General features: G+C 38.5%; 1 protein-coding gene across 1 annotated transcript; it reads left to right on the top strand.

Annotated features, from left to right (window-relative positions):
• Window positions 1-75: 75 nt before the first annotated feature.
• On the top strand, window positions 76-17,130 carry ATP5PB (ATP synthase peripheral stalk-membrane subunit b). Its single transcript, XM_006069477.4, has 7 exons — window positions 76-228; window positions 408-444; window positions 6,993-7,138; window positions 10,052-10,215; window positions 10,558-10,683; window positions 14,109-14,288; window positions 16,709-17,130. Exons 1-7 carry the CDS (start codon window positions 189-191, stop codon window positions 16,784-16,786), a joined length of 771 nt encoding a protein of 256 aa, XP_006069539.2. The 5' UTR covers window positions 76-188; the 3' UTR covers window positions 16,787-17,130.
• The last annotated feature ends 518 nt before the right edge of the window (window positions 17,131-17,648 follow it).

Below are 17,648 nucleotides of genomic sequence, written 5' to 3'. Positions count from 1 at the left end.
CCAGCACCCTCCCGCAAGCGGCTCTCTGCTTCTTATCGCGAGGGGGAAAAAAGACCGGAAGTTGACGGAGAGGGCACGAAGTTCTCTTCTCGCGAGACTTGTGAGCGTCCATCTTGCTTCTGTTCTTGACAGATTCTTCTGTCGGGGTCACTGGGGCGGGAAGATTGCTGTGTGAACGCTACCTGACAATGCTGTCCCGGGTGGTACTTTCTGCCGCCGCCGCAGCAGGTGAGAGGTACACACCCTGGTCCTGGATAGCAGAGTAATCGTAAAACAAGGCGTCTGTGGTTGCTTGGAGCGGGTGGGAGGAAAGGGCGTGAAGAAAAGCGCAGTGAGACTTGGGGCCGAGGAAGGGGCAAACCAGATTTCATCGTGACCTTGCTAACCTACGCTTTGTAATTTTGTAGCCCCCTCTGTGAAGAACGCAGCCCTCCTCGGTCCAGGGTAAGTGTGAGGGATGTAATATTTCCTTTGGTCCTTGCTTTATCACCTCATTTCACTTCTGGGTTAATCTGCCTTTAGCTTTAGGCCAGTAATTACCTTTATTTTGGTTATATTGGAACGCTTAACGTCTAATTTACGTGTGATCCTATAACTGCTGGAACACCATTGTATCATCTAATAGTAGAGGTTAAGAGAAAAAGTAATGTGTTCTAACTAAACTGTTTAGAAACTGCTTTTGGTGTCTCCTAAGCCCCGCCCCTCTCCCTTGTGACCTTCAGCTAGACAGAGCTGCCGCAGCCTGTATCGGGGTTACTAGATTGCATACCCAAGGGCAAGTTTTGTTAAATAAAAAAATGAAACGTATAGTTTTTAATCTTTCTCCCAGATTTCAAATTTTACTGTCAGATCAGAGAAATTATTCAGTGTTTCAGCAAATATTTATCTTGCACCTCCATAACCAAAGATAAATAAATGAGTATGGTTAAGTACCTACCTTCACATAGCAGAGGAGATAGCTATGGAGTAGTTTACAATGAGGACTCCGAAGCTGAGAGTAAACTTGGCTCCTCTACTTAACAAGCTGTGGGACCTTAATTTCTCCATAGGCAAAATAGAGATAATAGTACGTTATGGATTATGAGAATTAAGGGAGGTTCCTGGGAACTCTAAAAACAGTGCTTGGTAGATAATATGTGCTTAATGTTAGAACCTGTTACTAATATTATGTCATAAAACATGTCAGTTTTCTTTGTAATTTCTTTTTACTTCCGGACTTCATCCTAAGTCTTGCAAAATTTGATAACAGTCCTGTGTCTTGAAAAGGTGGTTTAGGTTTATCTGTAGTTAAATAAAGTAAGACTAATTGGTTGCTTCCAACATTTCAAAGAAGAAAGATTCCATACAGACAAACAACTCTTTGTAGCATAGGTAATAAATACATGTAGAAGATGTGAGGAACATCCTTTTTTTCTCGTTCACATTTCTCTAATGCATTCATAAGGCACTTCTTTCTTCTTATATCCAGACTCTGACCATTCTTTCACTACCATTACTACTGGAGTATGAACCACCATCACATTTCACCTAAGCTATTTCAGTTGTCTCCTAGAATCTATATTCTTTTCCCATTACAGGCCATTCTCACAGGAGTCCCAGGGATTATGTCCTTTCCCCACCCTTCCCTTGCAAAACCCTCCAGAGCTGCCTGTCCCACTTGAAATAAAATCCAAACTTAAAATAACCCAGAAGGTTCAACATGAGTTAACCCCATCCTACCTCTTCATTTGTCTTATTAAACCTTCTGTTTTTAGCTCATTCTCAGCCATACTGATGTTCTTGCATTCTTCCAAAAACTGCCAAGCTTATTGTTGCCTCAGGATCTTTATACTTGCTGATCTCTCTTTTCCCGGTCATTAGCTCAGATGTCACCTAATCTCTCCCAGAAAAGCCTCTCTCCCCATGACCCATTGCTCCTTAGCCCTTTCCCTTCCTAATTTACATGGAATTTACAGCTGTCTGAAATTGTGTGTGTGTATATACATTCTCACACTCCAAACCCCCACTAGAATGTCTAAGGCTGAGACTTTGCTTATCGTTATACTGTTGGTGCCTAACATAAGTAGAGAGTCTGTAAGTGTTTCGTTGAATGAATAAATGTTGGCCCACAGTTGGAGAAGCCTTTGTAAAGGATATACTTGAGATATTCTAAAGGCTGGTGGGTCTTGGCAATCCTTAAGTGAAAGGCATACCAAGTAGAAGCAGCTTGAGGCAGTCTTTTTTATTTTGAAAACTGTGCACGTTCAGTCTCTTCAGTCGTGTCTGACTCTGCAACCCCATGGACTGTAGCACACCAGGCTCTGTCCGTGGGATTGTCCAGGCAAGAATACTGGAGTCGGTTGCTGTTCCCTCCTTCAGGGGACCTTCCTGACCCAGGGATCACACCTAGGTCTCCTGCACTGCAGGCAGATTCATTACCATCTGAGCCACCAAAGAAAGCTGTCAGTTCAGTTCAGTTGCTCAGTCATGTCCGACTCTTTGCCATGGACTGCAGCACGCCAGGCCTCCCTGTCCATCACCAACTCCCAGAGTTTACTCAAACTCATGTCTCGAGTCGGTGGTCCCATCCAACTATCTAGTTCTCTGTCATTCCCTTCTGCTCTCAATCTTTCCCAGCATCACGGTCTTTAAATGAGTCAGTTCTTCGCATCAGGTGGCCAAAGTATGGGAGTTTCAGCTTCAACATCAATCCTTCCAATGAATATTCAGGACTGATTTCCTTTAGGATGGACTGGTTGGATCTCCATGCAGTCCAAGGGACTCTCAAGAGTCTTCTCCATCACCACAGTTTAAAAGCATCAATTCTTTGGCACTCAGCTTTCTTTATAGTCCAACTCTCACATCCCTACATGACCACTGGAAAAACCATAACCTTGACTAGACGGACCTTTGTTGGCAAAGTAATGTCTCTGCTTTTTAATATGCTGTCTAGGTTGATCATAACTTTCCTTCCAAGGAGTAAGCATCTTTTAATTTCATGGCTGCAGTCACCATCTGCATGATTTTGGAGCCCAGAAAAATAAAGTCAGCCAATGTTTCCCCATCTATTTGCTATGAAGTGATGGGACCAGATGTCATGATCTTAGTCTTCTGAATGTTGAGCTTTAGGCCAACTTTTTCACTGTCCTCTTTCACTTTGATCAAGAGGCTCTTTAGTTCTTCTTCACTTTCTGCCATAAGGGTGGTGTCATCTGCATATCTGAGGTTATTGATACTTCTCCTGGCAATCTTGATTCCAGCTTGTGCTTCATCCAGCCCAGTGTTTCTCATGATGTACTCTGCATAGAAGTTAAATAAGCAAGGTGACAATATACAACCTTGACTTACTCCTTTTCCTATTTGGAACCAATCTGTTGTTCCATGTCCATTTCTAACTGTTGCTTCATGACCTGCATACAAATTTCTCAAGAGGCAGATCAGGTGATCCTGTATTCCCATCTCCTTCAAAATTTTCCACAGTTTTTGGTGATCCACACAGTCAAAGGCTCTGGCATAGTCAATAAAGCAGAAATAGATGTTTTTCTGGAACTCTCTTGCTTTTTCAATGATCAAGCAGATGTTGGCAATTTGATCTTTGTTCCTTTTCTAAAACCAGGTTGAACATCTGGGAAAGCTGTAAGTAGTTGCATATGGCTGGAAAGTAGGAGAATGAAGGGAGAGGAGGCTATAAAACTTAACAGGTGCTGAATCATGTATACTATATTAAGTACTTTGTTTACTATGGCCAGAAGAGAGCCTGTTGGAGAGTTTTAAAGTCACATTTGTATTTTAAAAACTTTAAAAGCAGCAGTGAGGGACTGGGTTGAAGGGGTATTTGAGGAGAAGCCAAGAGACCAGGTTTTGATTGTTAGCTTTCTTAGGCAAGAGTAGCTGAGGGCTTGAACTAAGGCAGCCAGTTAGGGAGAGGATTTGTGTCCAACTAATGTGAAGTCAAGTGGGCCTTAGGAAGCATCACTATGAACAAAGCTACTGGAGGTGATGGAATTCCAGTTGAGCTATTTCAAATCCTGAAAGATGACGCTGTGAAAGTGCTGCACTCAATATGCCAGCAAATTTGGAATACTCAGCAGTGGCCACAGGACTGGAAAAGGTCAGTTTTCATTCCAGTCCCAAAGAAAGGCAATGCCAAAGAACACTCAAACTACCACACAGTTGCACTCATCTCACACGCTAGTAAAGTAATGCTCAAAATTCTCCAAGCCAGGCTTTAGCAATACGTGAACCATGAACTTCGAGATGTTCAAGCTGGATTTAGAAAAGGCAGAGGAACCAGAGATCAAATTGCCAATATCTGGTGGATCATCAAAAAAGCAAGAGAGTTCCTGAAAAACATCTGTTTCTGCTTTATTGACTTTATTGACTAAAGCCTTTGACTGTGTGGATCACAATAAACTGTGGAAAATTCTGAAAGAGATGGGCATACCAGACCACCTGACCTGCCTCTTGAGAAACCTGTATGCAGGTCAAGAAGCAACAGTTAGAACTGGACATGGAACAACAGACTGGTTCCAAATAGGAAAAGGAGTACATCAAGGTGGTATATTGTCACCCTGCTTATTTAACTTCTGTGCAGAGTACATCATGAGAAACACTGGGCTGGATGAAGCACAAGCTGGAATCAAGATTGCCGGGAGAAATATCAATAACCTCAGATATGCAGATGACACCACCCTTATGGCAGAAAGTGAAGAAGAACTAAAGAGCCTCTTGATGAAAGTGAAAGAGGACAGTGAAAAAGTTGGCTTAAAGCTCAACATTCAGAAGACTAAGATCATGGCATCTGGTCCCATCACTTCATGGGAGGTAGATGGGGAAACTGTGGAAACGGTGTCAGACTTTATTTTTCTGGGCTCCAAAATCACTGCAGATGGTGACTGCAGCCATGAAATTAAAAGACGCTTACTCCTTGGAAGAAAAGTTAAGACCAACCTAGACGGCATATTAAAAAGCAGAGACATTACTTTGCCAACAAAGGTCCGTCTAGTCAAGGCTATGGTTTTTCCAGAGGTCATGTAGGGATGTGAGAGTTGAACTATAAAGAAAGCTGAGCGCTGAAGAATTGATGCTCTTGAACTGTGGTGATGGAGAAGACTCTTGAGAGTCCCTTGGGCTGCAAGGAGATCCAACCAGTACATCCTAAAGGAGATCAGTCCTGGGTGTGCAATGGAAGGACTAATGTTGAAGTTGAAGCTCCAGTACTTTGGCCACCTGATGCAAAGAGCTGACTCATTTGAAAAGACCCTGATGCTGGGAAAGATTGAGGGCAGGAGGAGAAGGGGACGACAGAGGATGAGATGTTTGGATGGCATCACCGACTCGATGGACATGGGTTTGGATAGACTCCGGGAGTTGGTGATGGACAGGGAGACCTGATGTTTTGTGCTTCATGGGGTCGCAAAGAGTCGGACATGACCGAGCAACTGAACTGAACTGAAAGCAAGTTCTTTTTAAAAAAAATTGTTTATTTTTAAATGAAACAAAAGATGAATATTTTCATGATAAAAGGTAAAATTCACAATAAAGCAAGTTCTTTAGTGCTGTGATTTAAGTCTGTACTCAGCCGGGGGCAGTTTTGCTCTCCAGGGGACTTCTGACAGTGTCTAGGGATGTGTTTGGTTGTCAGCACTGGGTAGGAGGAAGGATGCTACTGGCACCTGGCATATAAAGGATGCTGCTAATTCCAGTGCACAGAACAGCTCTCCACAGCAAAGAATTGTCAGTTGTCCAAAATGTTGATAATGCTGAGGTTGAGAAACCCTGATTTTCCTAAGAATCTCGAGCATGACTCTAGGATTCCGAAAGTCAGTATGGTAGCTCATAATACATTAGGAAGCAGCAATAATATTTGGAAGACAAGCAATGAACCATAATCAGTGAAATAATATAAACTCTTACATTGCAAGGAGACAAGAGATAGAATGGGGAGGTGAGGAACAAAATCATACTGATAATCTGAAAGAGACTAAACTTGACAGCAGATATGAAAAGACTGGAGGGTTTTATTTCATTAGAATCTTAATAAGACACCAGTATGCTGTAACTGTTAATCTTAAGTTACTTTAAGACTGGAATAGTTTGCAAATTCATGATAACAGTACAGTAGTTAAAGCCCAATAACAGCAATAGCAAGTTCTCAGTATGTGTTTGTAGAATGAATGGATTGGTCAAATTGTACTTAGAGTATCATGTTCAGTTCTGTATACTTCATTTTTTTAAACAAAACCAGATTGCTCCTTGTAATGGACAATCAGGTTTGTGAAAGAACTGAGATGTTTATTTAACCCAGATACATGGGTGTTATCTTACATAATAAATGAATAAAATTAGAACTAATCAATAGAAGTTTTAAGGATGTACGTAGCAGTTCAAAGGATGAACATAGAGATATCCAACAATGCAAAAGCCTGTTTCACTTAGTGGTGGTTTAGCACCCCGTCACAGAATATTCAGAATGGTCCAAGTTCTTGCCATCAGGGAGCTCACAACATGGTAGCTATGTAATATCTAACCATTTACATAAAACTTAACATATGCTGAGCACCATTCAATATACTTTACATTTTTAACTCAGTTAATCCTCACAAACAACCTTCTAAGGTCATATTCTTTGTTTTACTTTACTTATAGAAATCACAGATTACAAAAGCGTAAATTAGAATTTGAACCCAAATAGTCTGGCTGCAGAGTCTGTGTTCTTACATATTATAGTGCTGGTAATAGATGTATAAGGTGCTAGACAGATTATCTATGAGATTTAACAGAGGAATTCTAGTATTGGGTAGAGGATTACATAAAGCTTTAAGTAAGTTGTTTCCCCTTGTCACAGCTAATTATTGGACCCTGGCCTTCCTATTCTTGGTTTGTTCTCTCTCCATCAGGACAGTGGGAAACTACCTTATCCTCATCCCTATCCATTCTTTCTACATATGTTGTTCATATGTTGTGTTCTCTTTAAAGAATAAGCTTTAAATTTGTATAATTCCTACCTATAGGGTATTGCAGGCAACGAGGATCTTTCACACAGGGCAGCCAAGTCTTGCCCCTGTACCACCTCTTCCTGAACATGGAGGAAAAGTTCGTTTTGGGCTGATCCCTGAGGAATTCTTCCAGTTCCTTTATCCTAAAACTGGTGTAACAGGTGAGCATTTGCCCAGTGTTTGATAGTATGTTTGGATGCTCTGGTTTATGTTAATCTAGAATTTTAGTGGCTTCTTACCTTTTCCACATACACCAGAAAAATCAAGTCAGCTGTTTTCAAAAGTAAAATGTGGGAGTGATTCAGTGTAACAATTGATTTGATTGCTTTAACTTGTCTTTGGAGTAATTTTGTTGGGGATTTTAACTTGATTTTATAGCATAGTCTCTATTTGGTAATACACCAAATTTATTGAATGCCTGCCCTATCCTAGGCACTGTTCTAGGCATACAGTGGTGAACTAAAGTGCCTGCCATCATGGAACATTTCTTTTGTAGGATAGACAATAAAGAAATGAGAGTAACTGGGGAATTTTTGGCAATCCGGTGGTTAGAACTTGTGCTTTCACAGCAGGGGCCCAGTTTCAATCCCTGATTGGACAACTAAGATCCCTCAAGCCATGTGGAGTGCCCCCCCCCCCCCAAAAAGAATAACCATAAAATATACTTTCAGGTAGTGATGGAAAGAACTATGGATAAAAATAAAGCCAGGTAAGGCAATAGGGACTATGTACTGTATAATTGTGTGTGTAATTATGAAAAAAGAACTGGACCGGACTTATCAGTTTTTTCCTTTTAAAAAGGCCTAAACTGTCCTGAAGTCTTTCATTTTTGTAATGCCATATGCTTTCACCTTATTTAATCCGTATAACAGTTCTATGAAGACATTTTTATTACCCAGAAGAACTAGAAGACAACTTGCTGAGGTTTATTCTCTCTTTAGTGACTGAGTAGTACTTAAACATGGGTCCTCCAGTCAAGTTTAGTGTACTTTTATTACACACGCTGCTTTTCTTCTGTATCCTTCTCTTGCTGTATCCAAATATAGCTATGACTGTGAAACACTGGATATCAAAGATTTTTTTTTTAATCTCTCCAAGGAATGACCTAAAATAGCTTTTCCATAATTAAAATTGTGAGAAACATCAGATCTCCATAGGTGATAAAAATGCTACATGTGATAGGCCTTTTTTTTTTTTTTTTTTTTTTTAAATAAATTCACATTTAAAATGTATACACTGAAGGCAGATTTTTTTTTAAGTGAACTGTGTAAACTTTGTGTGGGAAACTGGGTAAAACACATTTAAGAATGTAACCCTTTTATTCTTATAGTATGTCCTAACATCCTTTGGTACTTGTATTGCATAGAAACACTGTAAACTGCTTCCCCTAAAGACCTGTCTTAAATCCTGCATGGCATCTTGTGAGTCACAGAGGAAAATCCTAAAGAAAGGTACATGATGGTTTGTATCCTTTCAGAATTCATGACCTGGTTAAAGAAAAAGATGGCCATAATAGAAGCATTATAATAAGGTGCTACAGGAAGTGAAAGTCCTGTTACTTAGTTCTTTTACTTATATGCTGCTTTATAATTTTGTCTCTTTTGTTTTAATTGTTTATTTCCAGTGTCAGATTCACATTGAGTAAATAGGCAAGAGTGGATAAATTTTATTCTGACGAGTGTCCCCCACTTAATAAATAGTGTATTTTGCTACACACATTATTCTCAAAGTAACTTGACATTTTTATAAACTACTTCCTGTTTGTTAAGCAGTTGTACTAGACACTATATACATTGTTTTTCAGTTACATCAATTCTGTGAAGAAGGTACTATTCCCACTTTACAGTTCAGGAAACTAAGCTCAGAGATCTTCTGTATTGTCCAGCATTGTTAAATTGCAAAGTCAGATTTCCCTAAGTCCAGATTATTGTCCTTTCAGTTGTACCTTACTGGTTCTCATCTAGGCTTTGATCTTTGAATCTGATTATTTAAAATCATTATTAACTTTGCTTATCTGGATACATGTATGTATATGGCCGATTCCCTTCTCTGTTCACTTGAAACTATTACGCTGTTGTTAATTGACTATCAGTTCAGTTCAGTCTCTCAGTTGTGTCCAACTCTTTGCAACCCCATTAATCACAGCACGCAAGGCCTCCCTGTCCATCACCAGCTCCTGGAGTTCACTCAAATTCATGTCCATTGAGTCGGTGATGCCATCCAGCCATCTCATGCTCTGTTGTCCCCTTCTCCTCTTGCCCCCAATCCCTCCAAGCATCAGAGTCTTTTCCAATGAGTCAACTCTTCGTGTGAGGTGGCCAAAGTATTGGAGTTTCAGCTTTAGCATCAGGCCTTCCAATGAATACCCAGGACTGATCTCCTTCAGAATGGACTGGTTGCATCTCCTTGCAGTCCAAGGGACTCTGAAGAGTCTTCTCCAGCACCACAGTTCAAATGCATCAATTCTTCGGTGCTCAGCTTTCTTCACAGTCCAACTCTCATCCATACATGACCACTGGAAAAACCATAGCCTTGACTAGATCGACCTTTGTTGGCAAAGTAATGTCTCTGCTTTTCAATATGCTATCTAGGTTGGTCATAACTTTTCTTCCAAGGAGTAAGCGTCTTTTAATTTCATGGCTTCAGTCACCATCTGCAGTGATTTTGGAGCCCAAAAAAATAAAGTCTGACACCGTTTCCACTGTTTCCCCATCCATTTCCCATGAAGTGATGGGACCAGATGCCATGATCTTAGTTTTCTGAATGTTGAGCTAAGTTTAAGCCAACTTTTTCACTCTCCTTTCACTTTCATCAAGAGGCTTTTTAGTTCCTCTTCACTTTCTGCCATAAGGGTGGTGTCATCTGCATATCTGAGGGTATTGATATTTCTCCTGGCAATCTTGATTCCAGCTTGTGCTTCTTCCTATACCCCAATACAAAATAAAAAGTTTAAAAAAAGAATAAAATAGGAAAAAAAAACCTTTGCCTTCAACTAATTAAATGCAGAAATATCTCTCTGTCTTACCTTTTAGATATAGCATATCTATCATAAAATAATTTTTTCTTCCTTTTAGGACCCTATGTGCTTGGAACTGGGCTTATCTTATATTTACTCTCCAAGGAAATATACGTGATAACTCCAGAGACCTTCTCTGCCATATCAACAATAGGATTCCTTGTCTATATAGTTAAAAAATATGGTGCTTCTGTTGGGGAATTTGCTGATAAACTCAATGAGGTAAGAACCATAAATCTTACTTCCTGTTTTAGACAGTACTAGAAACATCAAAGATATCAAGTGATAGGAACAAAGGATATAAAAATGAATCTGATTATAATGATTTCAATATAAATGTTAGTCAATTACTAATTTGAGATAAATTTTTTACCAGACTTTCTCCAGCTTTTCCGTAGTTTTGTTCATTCAGCAAGATACTGCATAGATACTGTGAGCAACTCTTGCTAAGTATTTGTGCAGTTCTTGTGTGTGGGTATTTTCACATGTGAAGAAGTATAAAATGAATCTTTTTATTACCCTTGATACCTTCACTGATCTTTGTTGTAAATATCATAATTGCAGCAAAAAATTGCCCAACTGGAAGAGGTGAAACAGGCATCCATCAAACAAATCCAGGATGCTATTGATACGGAGAAGTCACAGCAGGCACTGGTTCAAAAGCGCCATTACCTTTTTGATGTTCAAAGGGTAGGTTTCAGAACTTTCTCAGAGGAGTGAAATTACTCATTTGTGTATATTTAAAACAAAAATTTACAATCATATGAAGGTTGTATAATTTGAGCATATTTTACTTGGAAAAAGGAATATTTGGGTGGGGATTGACTGTTAAAGCTATTTAGATATCTAAGACTCCTCAAGTGGATAAATAATTAGAATTATTACCCTAAAACTAGAGAGAATAAAAAGTATAAAAGAACATATTTTTAAATCCACACAGAAAGCCAATTTGAAAATGACATTCACTGTAAAATACAGTAGGTGAAATACATGCTATGCATTTCAAACATGCATGTTATAAGAAAGTCTTATAACAGGATCCCTAAAGATATTTGGCACATTATGTTTGAAATCCTCAGAAATCTCTTCATGCATAGGTTATAGCCGGAGAATTCTTCCTGCATCATAACTAATACGTCACACAAAACCTGGCTTTTGAAGATGTAGCTTTTTGTAAGAATCAAATGATAGTGATTAAAATTTTTATTTATTCATGAAATACTTAATAGGTATATTTTAAGTGTGGACACTGGTCAAGGCAGGGTGCTAGGATTACAGCAGAGAACAAAACCAAGTCTGCTTTCTTGGTGCCTACTTAGCCAAGGGTTGAGAGAAGGAAAAGAAAAAAAATTAAGCAGATATGAATGTCAACTTGTGTGAAGTACCTGTAGAATAATGAACTTATGTTAAAGGAAAAGAAATTTTAGAAGGAGGGAGTAAACTGTTTTCTTCAGCAGTTTAGAAAGGCTTCTGATGTGATATTTGAACCTGATGTCTGAGGAAATAGTATTGCAGACAGAGGGAAGAACAATCACAAGGGCCCTAACCCTGGAAGCTTGCTTGATATAGACAAGGAAAGTAAGAAGGCCAACGTAGCTGAAGTAGAATGGGTGAGGAGGAAGGTAAGAGGAAGCAAGGCAGAGAGTGGCCAAGGGCTGGATCATATGAAGTCTCATAGGCTTCTGTGAGAACTTTGACTTGTACTTAGGATGAGAGAAAGTCATTGAATCTTTTAGGCAGAGGAGTGATATGATCTCACTGGTGTTTTAAAGAGTCACTCTGATGGCCTGGTTGTAAATAGCCTTCAGTCTTGCGTGTGTTGGTTTGAAATGCCTGTGAGTTAGCCAGATAAGAGTTATTAGATACAAGAGTCTGGAATCACCAGCGAGAATTTGGAAATCATGAGCTTACAAGTGACACTTAACAGCTGTAAGACCAGAACAAGAAGGAAAATAACTGGTGGAAACAAGGATTAATTTGTAGTTGCCCTGCTTAATGGTCAAGTAATAAAGGGCCTAAGAATTTGGCATTGGATTTAGCAGTATGAAGGTTGGAGACCTTGGTTAAGGGCTGTTTCAGTGAAGTGGTTGGAGTAAATTAAAGGAAAAAAATGGAAGAGGAGAATTGGAGTCTGGGTGTAAATCACTGTCAGAATTGTGAAGGAGTTAGAATATTGTTGGGCAAAGACATTAGTAGCTCGGAGGAGAGGATTTAGTAACCAAAAGAGATTTTTTAAACAATAGAAAGTATAATTACATGTTAGTATCTGATAGAAATTAGTAGAGAGAAAATTTGATGCAAGAAAGGGGTATGCATAGGGAGGAATTTGCTAGAGCAGTGTCCTTCGGTAGGGCTAGAGGGCTTGGCGTACGCAGGTGGAAGGGTTGGCTTCAAGAGCATCAACAGTTCCATAGTTAAAGGAAGGCAAAGTATGTATGGGTTGAGGTAGATTAGCTGATAGAGTGGTACAAGTTTGTGAAGTTCTTTGTTTCCTTTTTCTCAGTGAAATAGGAAGTTAGGTCATTTGCTGAACAGGAAAGTAGTCAAGGCAGTATTTGAGATTTGAGGAGAAAGGAGATAGGGCCTACTTGAGCTTAATATCTCAAACCTTTATACTTAACAGGGAGATGTATAAGGATTCTCATTACAAGCTAGAAAATGACAATATCCCTGTCACTTTATTGATTATTATTCTGGAGACAGTAGCTAATATTAGAGAAGAAAAAGAAATAAGAGGTATAAAAACTAGAAATTGAAACCTTAAGAGAAGAAAAAGACAACATGAAAAACAATACAATACCTTTGGAAAGACAAGATGTTTCCAATAAGACAACAAAATCCAGAAACTTGGGTAGTGATGGATGTTAACTAAACTCATTCTGGTGATCTTTCACAATATATACAAATACCAAATCATTGTGTTTGTATACCTGAAATTAATATAATATTGTATATCAATTATACCTCAGTTTTCAAAAACCCAGGAAACTATAGGAGGAAAAATTGTTAAGTTAATCTCATTTTTAAAAATTTAAATTTTGCATGTAGAAATTACCATAAACCAAAGTTAGAGATAAAAGGACACTTGCATTCCATGTGACACAAAAGGGTAGTTACCTTAGGATAGACCAACATTCCAGTAGAAAACTAGGCATAGGACATGAACAATTTATAAAGATATAAGTAAATGTAAATGACTTCTAAGTATATAAATTTTCTTCTTATATAACAACAATTAAAATTGATAATTTTTTTCTGCCTATCAGAATAGCAGAAAGTAAAAGTTTTATAAACACTGTTGATCAGGCTGTTTGTGTTGCTGATGAAAGAATGGAGCAATACAACTTTTCTGTAGAATTTGACAATGTTAATCACAATTTAAAATGGATCTTTAAGAGCATGGGTTTTGTAGCCTGACCCCTCATATTCAGGCCTTGGCTTCATAATTCAGTGACCCTGTAACCTTAGACAGATTTCCTTGGTTTCTGCCTCAGTTTTCCTCACTGTAAAATGAATATAGTAACTATCCTATGGTGTGATTTTAAGATTTAATTGAATTGACACAGTGTTTAGCAGATAGTAGATACTCAACAGATGTTAGCTATTATTTGACCCAGCAGATATTCAGACATAAATGCAAAGATGTAAACTGTAATATGTAGTTGAAAGAATTAGAAGCAACCTAATCTGTTAATAGAGCTTAGTTAAATAAATTATGTGTTGTGAGACACAAAAATAGTAGAATCCAATATAAGTTTTAAAACTGAGATGGGTCAATATGTCATAACCAGTAAAAGTGATGTTTATGTGTGTACATATATGTATGTTTGTTTATTAAGTATTTCTGGGAGAAAATAACAAGAAATATAGGAAGATGATAGCCTATGAGGGGGCTGGAGAGGGCTTAATTTTTTACTATGTATACTTTTAAATATATTTTTACTATATGCTGTTAGATTTTCTTTTAACCAGATGCATGTATTACCTGTTCATATTAAACAAATGAACTTTGCATAAAATACAGTTAAGTGGTAGCTGTTCTAAGAGGCAGAATCCTCAGAATGGAAGTAATCCTTTGTGTAAGCAGTTTTCATCACTTCCTAATTTTGCTTCAGAATAACATTGCTATGGCCTTGGAGGTTACGTACCGGGAACGGCTGCATAGAGTATACAGGGAGGTAAAGAATCGCCTGGACTATCACATCTCTGTGCAGAATATGATGCGTCAGAAGGAACAAGAGCACATGATAAACTGGGTGGAGAAGCATGTGGTGCAGAGCATCTCTGCACAGCAGGTACATGATATTTCAAAGCTTCTGGAGTTGTATTGATAACTTTGATAGTATAGGGATAGCTGGCAGGGAGTCTTTAGCCTAGCAATAATGGGATAGCCCTGGTTCATTTTTCTGGTTAGTGGTAACCTAGAAAGTGCTGCACAACTGCCATGGTAGGTTTCCTCCTTCCTCAGAGTTTGGTTACCAAAAGAACTCTCACTCATAGTGGAAAGATCATTGAGAACACTCGTTATGGCCCACTTATGTTCAGGTTCCATCATCTGGGAAACATTAACCAACATCAGTTCAGTTAAATCGCTCAGTCATGTCCGACTCTTTGCGACCCCATGAATCACAGCACGCCAGGCCTCCCTGTCTGTCACCAACTCCCGGAGTTCACTCAGACTCACGTCCATCGAGTCGGTGATACCTTCCAGCCATCTCATCCTCTGTCGTCCCCTTCTCCTGCCCCCAGTCCCTCCCAGCATCAGGGTCTTTTCCAGTGAGGTGGCCAAAGTATTAGAGTTTCAGCTTTAGCATCAGGCCTTCCATTCAACACCCAGGACTGATCTCCTTTAGGATGGACTGGTTGGATCTCCTTGCAGTCCAAGGGACTCTCAAGAGTCATCTCCAGCACCGCAGTTCAGAAGCAATCAATTCTTCAGCGCTCAGCTTTCTTCACAGTCCAACTCTCAACATCCATACATGAGCACTGGAAAAACCATAGCCTTGACTAGATGGACCTTTGTTGGCAAAGTAGTATCTCAGCTTTTCAATATGCTATCTAGGTTGGTCTTAACTTTTCTTCCAAGGAGCAAGCATCTTTTAATTTCATGGCTTCAGTCACCATCTGCAGTGATTTGGAAGCCCAAAAAAATAAAGTCAGCCAATGTTTCCACTGTCTCCCCATCCATTTCCCATGAAGTGATGGGACCAAATGCCATGGTCTTAGTTTTCTGAATGTTGAGCTTTAAGCCAACTTTTTCATTCTCCTCTTTCACTTTCATCAAGAGGCTTTTTAGTTCTTCTTCACTTTCTGCCATAAGGGTGGTGTCATCTGCATATCTGACCAACATACTTCTCTGTGAAACAAAAACTGGACAAGTCTATTTCTGAGCCTCTTCCATTTTCTAATTCTGTGATGTCCATTCCATTTCCTCTCCTCAGCTGCTAAATTCATTGAACTTGAACAGAATGTTTTCTATTTTCATCTATTTATTTTTATTTACTTGTTTATCACTTGATTTCTTCTTTCCCAAATAAAGAGTATACTTAGGCATTTCTGGTCACTTTCAGCATAACCATGCAGGGCTGGAGAAAAACAGGGTCTATCAATATTTAATGAATTGTTTTTTTAAATTATATGCTTTTATATGGAAGTGATATACTTGTTTAAGAAATTTGGAAAGTACAAAAGAGACAAGAATTATTTTTATTCTTAACATTGTTTATTACTGATGTTTGTTAGGTTGGTCCTTTTTAAGCAACTGTTAGCTGTAAAATATAACATCAGTGGCACATGATTACAGGATTATCTAGCTTCAACCTCTAGACAGGTTTCACTCATAAAAGCTATGAGCCAGGGCACTTTAACTATTCCCTGGTTTTGCTTTATTAAATAATTGATTATCCCCTTTGTAAAGCTGGAATCAAGATTTCTGGAGAAATACCAATAACTTCACATATACAGATGACACCACCCTTATGGCAGAAAACGAAGAGGAACTAAAGAGCCTCTTGATGAAAGTGAAAGAGGAGAGTAAAAAAGTTGGCTTAAAACTCTCAACATTCATAAAACGAAGATCATGGCATCCGGTCCCGTCACTTCATGGCAAATAGATAGGGAAGCAATGAAAACAGTGACAGACTTTATATTCTTGGGCTCCAGAATCACCTCAGATGGTGACTGTAGCCATGAAATTAAAAGACGCTTGCTCCTTGGAAGAAAAGCAATGACAAACCTAGACAGCATATTAAAAAACAGAGACATTACTTTGCCAACAAAGGTCCATATAGTCAAAGCTGTTGTTTTCCCAGTAGTTATGTTTGGATTTGAGAGTTGGACTGTAAAAGAAGCTGAGCGCCGAAGAATTGATGATTTTGAACTGTGATGTTGGAGAATCCAACTCTCTAGAGTCCCTTGGACTGCGAAGAGACCAAACCAGTCAATCCTAAAGGAAATCAGTCCTGATTATTCCCTGTAAGGACTGAAGCTGAAGCTCAAGTATTTTGGCCACCTGATACAAAGAACTGATTGATTAGAAAAGACCCTGATGCTGGGAAAGATTGAAGGCAGGAGGTGAAGGGGGCGACAGAGGATGATCTTTAAGCCAGTAATTCATCTTGAGATTCTGTAGTAACCTTAGTGTCTTATAGGAGGTATCTTTTAGAATGACTGTTATTAGACAAGATCTAACCAGCTTTCTCTTTCCTTATCACAGGAGAAGGAAACAATCGCCAAGTGTATTGCAGATCTAAAGCTGCTCGCAAAGAAGGCTCAAGCTCAGCCAGTTATGTAAACACATCTATCCCTATTAAGACAGCTAGAAGCAGTTGACTGACTAAATGGAAACCAGTCAATGTGATAAATCTTTCTGTATTGCTATCTACTGAAGTTACAGTTTACCTTTCCTATAAATGAAAAGTTTTGAGTCTGATACAATGAGAGAATTGAAACAATCTATTGGCCAGTAAGATCTTTCTCTAATTCATCTTGCTGTACATTTTGAGTTGTCCTGTGACCACTTTTAAATAAGCAGTTTGTTTGAATAAAATTTGGTACCTGGCTAAAAATTGTCCAAGTTATAGTTTAAATTTGTAATTAATTCAGCCATCTTAACAATAAAGTGACAACTGAAACAAAGTTTTTCAAGATGTATAATTTTCTGAAATATTATTTCAACATTTATTGGTAAAAATTAAAGATGTCACTGAACTGATAATCTTATTTATATAATTATTAATGGTAAGCTATTTCTTGCTGCTGGGTTATGGGGAATCTAAAGCTTTTCAGTATTCTTAAAATGGCTAAAGGAAATCATATATCATTGACTTTATTTTTGCTTTAGTAGTATTTCTGCAGAAAATACTATGGACTCAAATGTGTCGTAAAATTACTCTCAAGAATCCAACAGATAGAAAATTCTGCCTTTCCATAGCTTTGTCTGCATTTAATTCTCATACTTTTATAAGGATTTACTTGTGAACAAATGGATAAAACAATCATTTAGGTCAGTATTGATGACTAATATATTCATCTTCTATAGAAATCAGATTGACATCATTATTAAGATGTTACGTAAAGGAGAGTTTACTAGGGTCAGTAGGTGTTCCAAATTATTCATTAAATGAAAAATTGCTAAGCACTATCCTACAATGGTC

Source organism: Bubalus bubalis, chromosome 6, assembly GCF_019923935.1.
Source record: "Bubalus bubalis isolate 160015118507 breed Murrah chromosome 6, NDDB_SH_1, whole genome shotgun sequence".
Taxonomy (NCBI): Eukaryota; Metazoa; Chordata; class Mammalia; order Artiodactyla; family Bovidae; genus Bubalus; species Bubalus bubalis.
The sequence above is the reverse complement of the archived record's forward strand: the minus strand, read 5'-3'. Positions and strand labels throughout refer to the sequence as shown.

Coding starts and splice junctions, on each gene's coding strand:
- ATP5PB (XM_006069477.4), top strand. CDS start 189: ATGCTGTCCCGGGTGGTACTTTCTGCCGCCGCCGCAGCAG. Junction 229..407: donor TTCTGCCGCCGCCGCAGCAG/GTGAGAGGTACA, acceptor GTAATTTTGTAG/CCCCCTCTGTGAAGAACGCA. Junction 10,216..10,557: donor TTGCTGATAAACTCAATGAG/GTAAGAACCATA, acceptor TCATAATTGCAG/CAAAAAATTGCCCAACTGGA.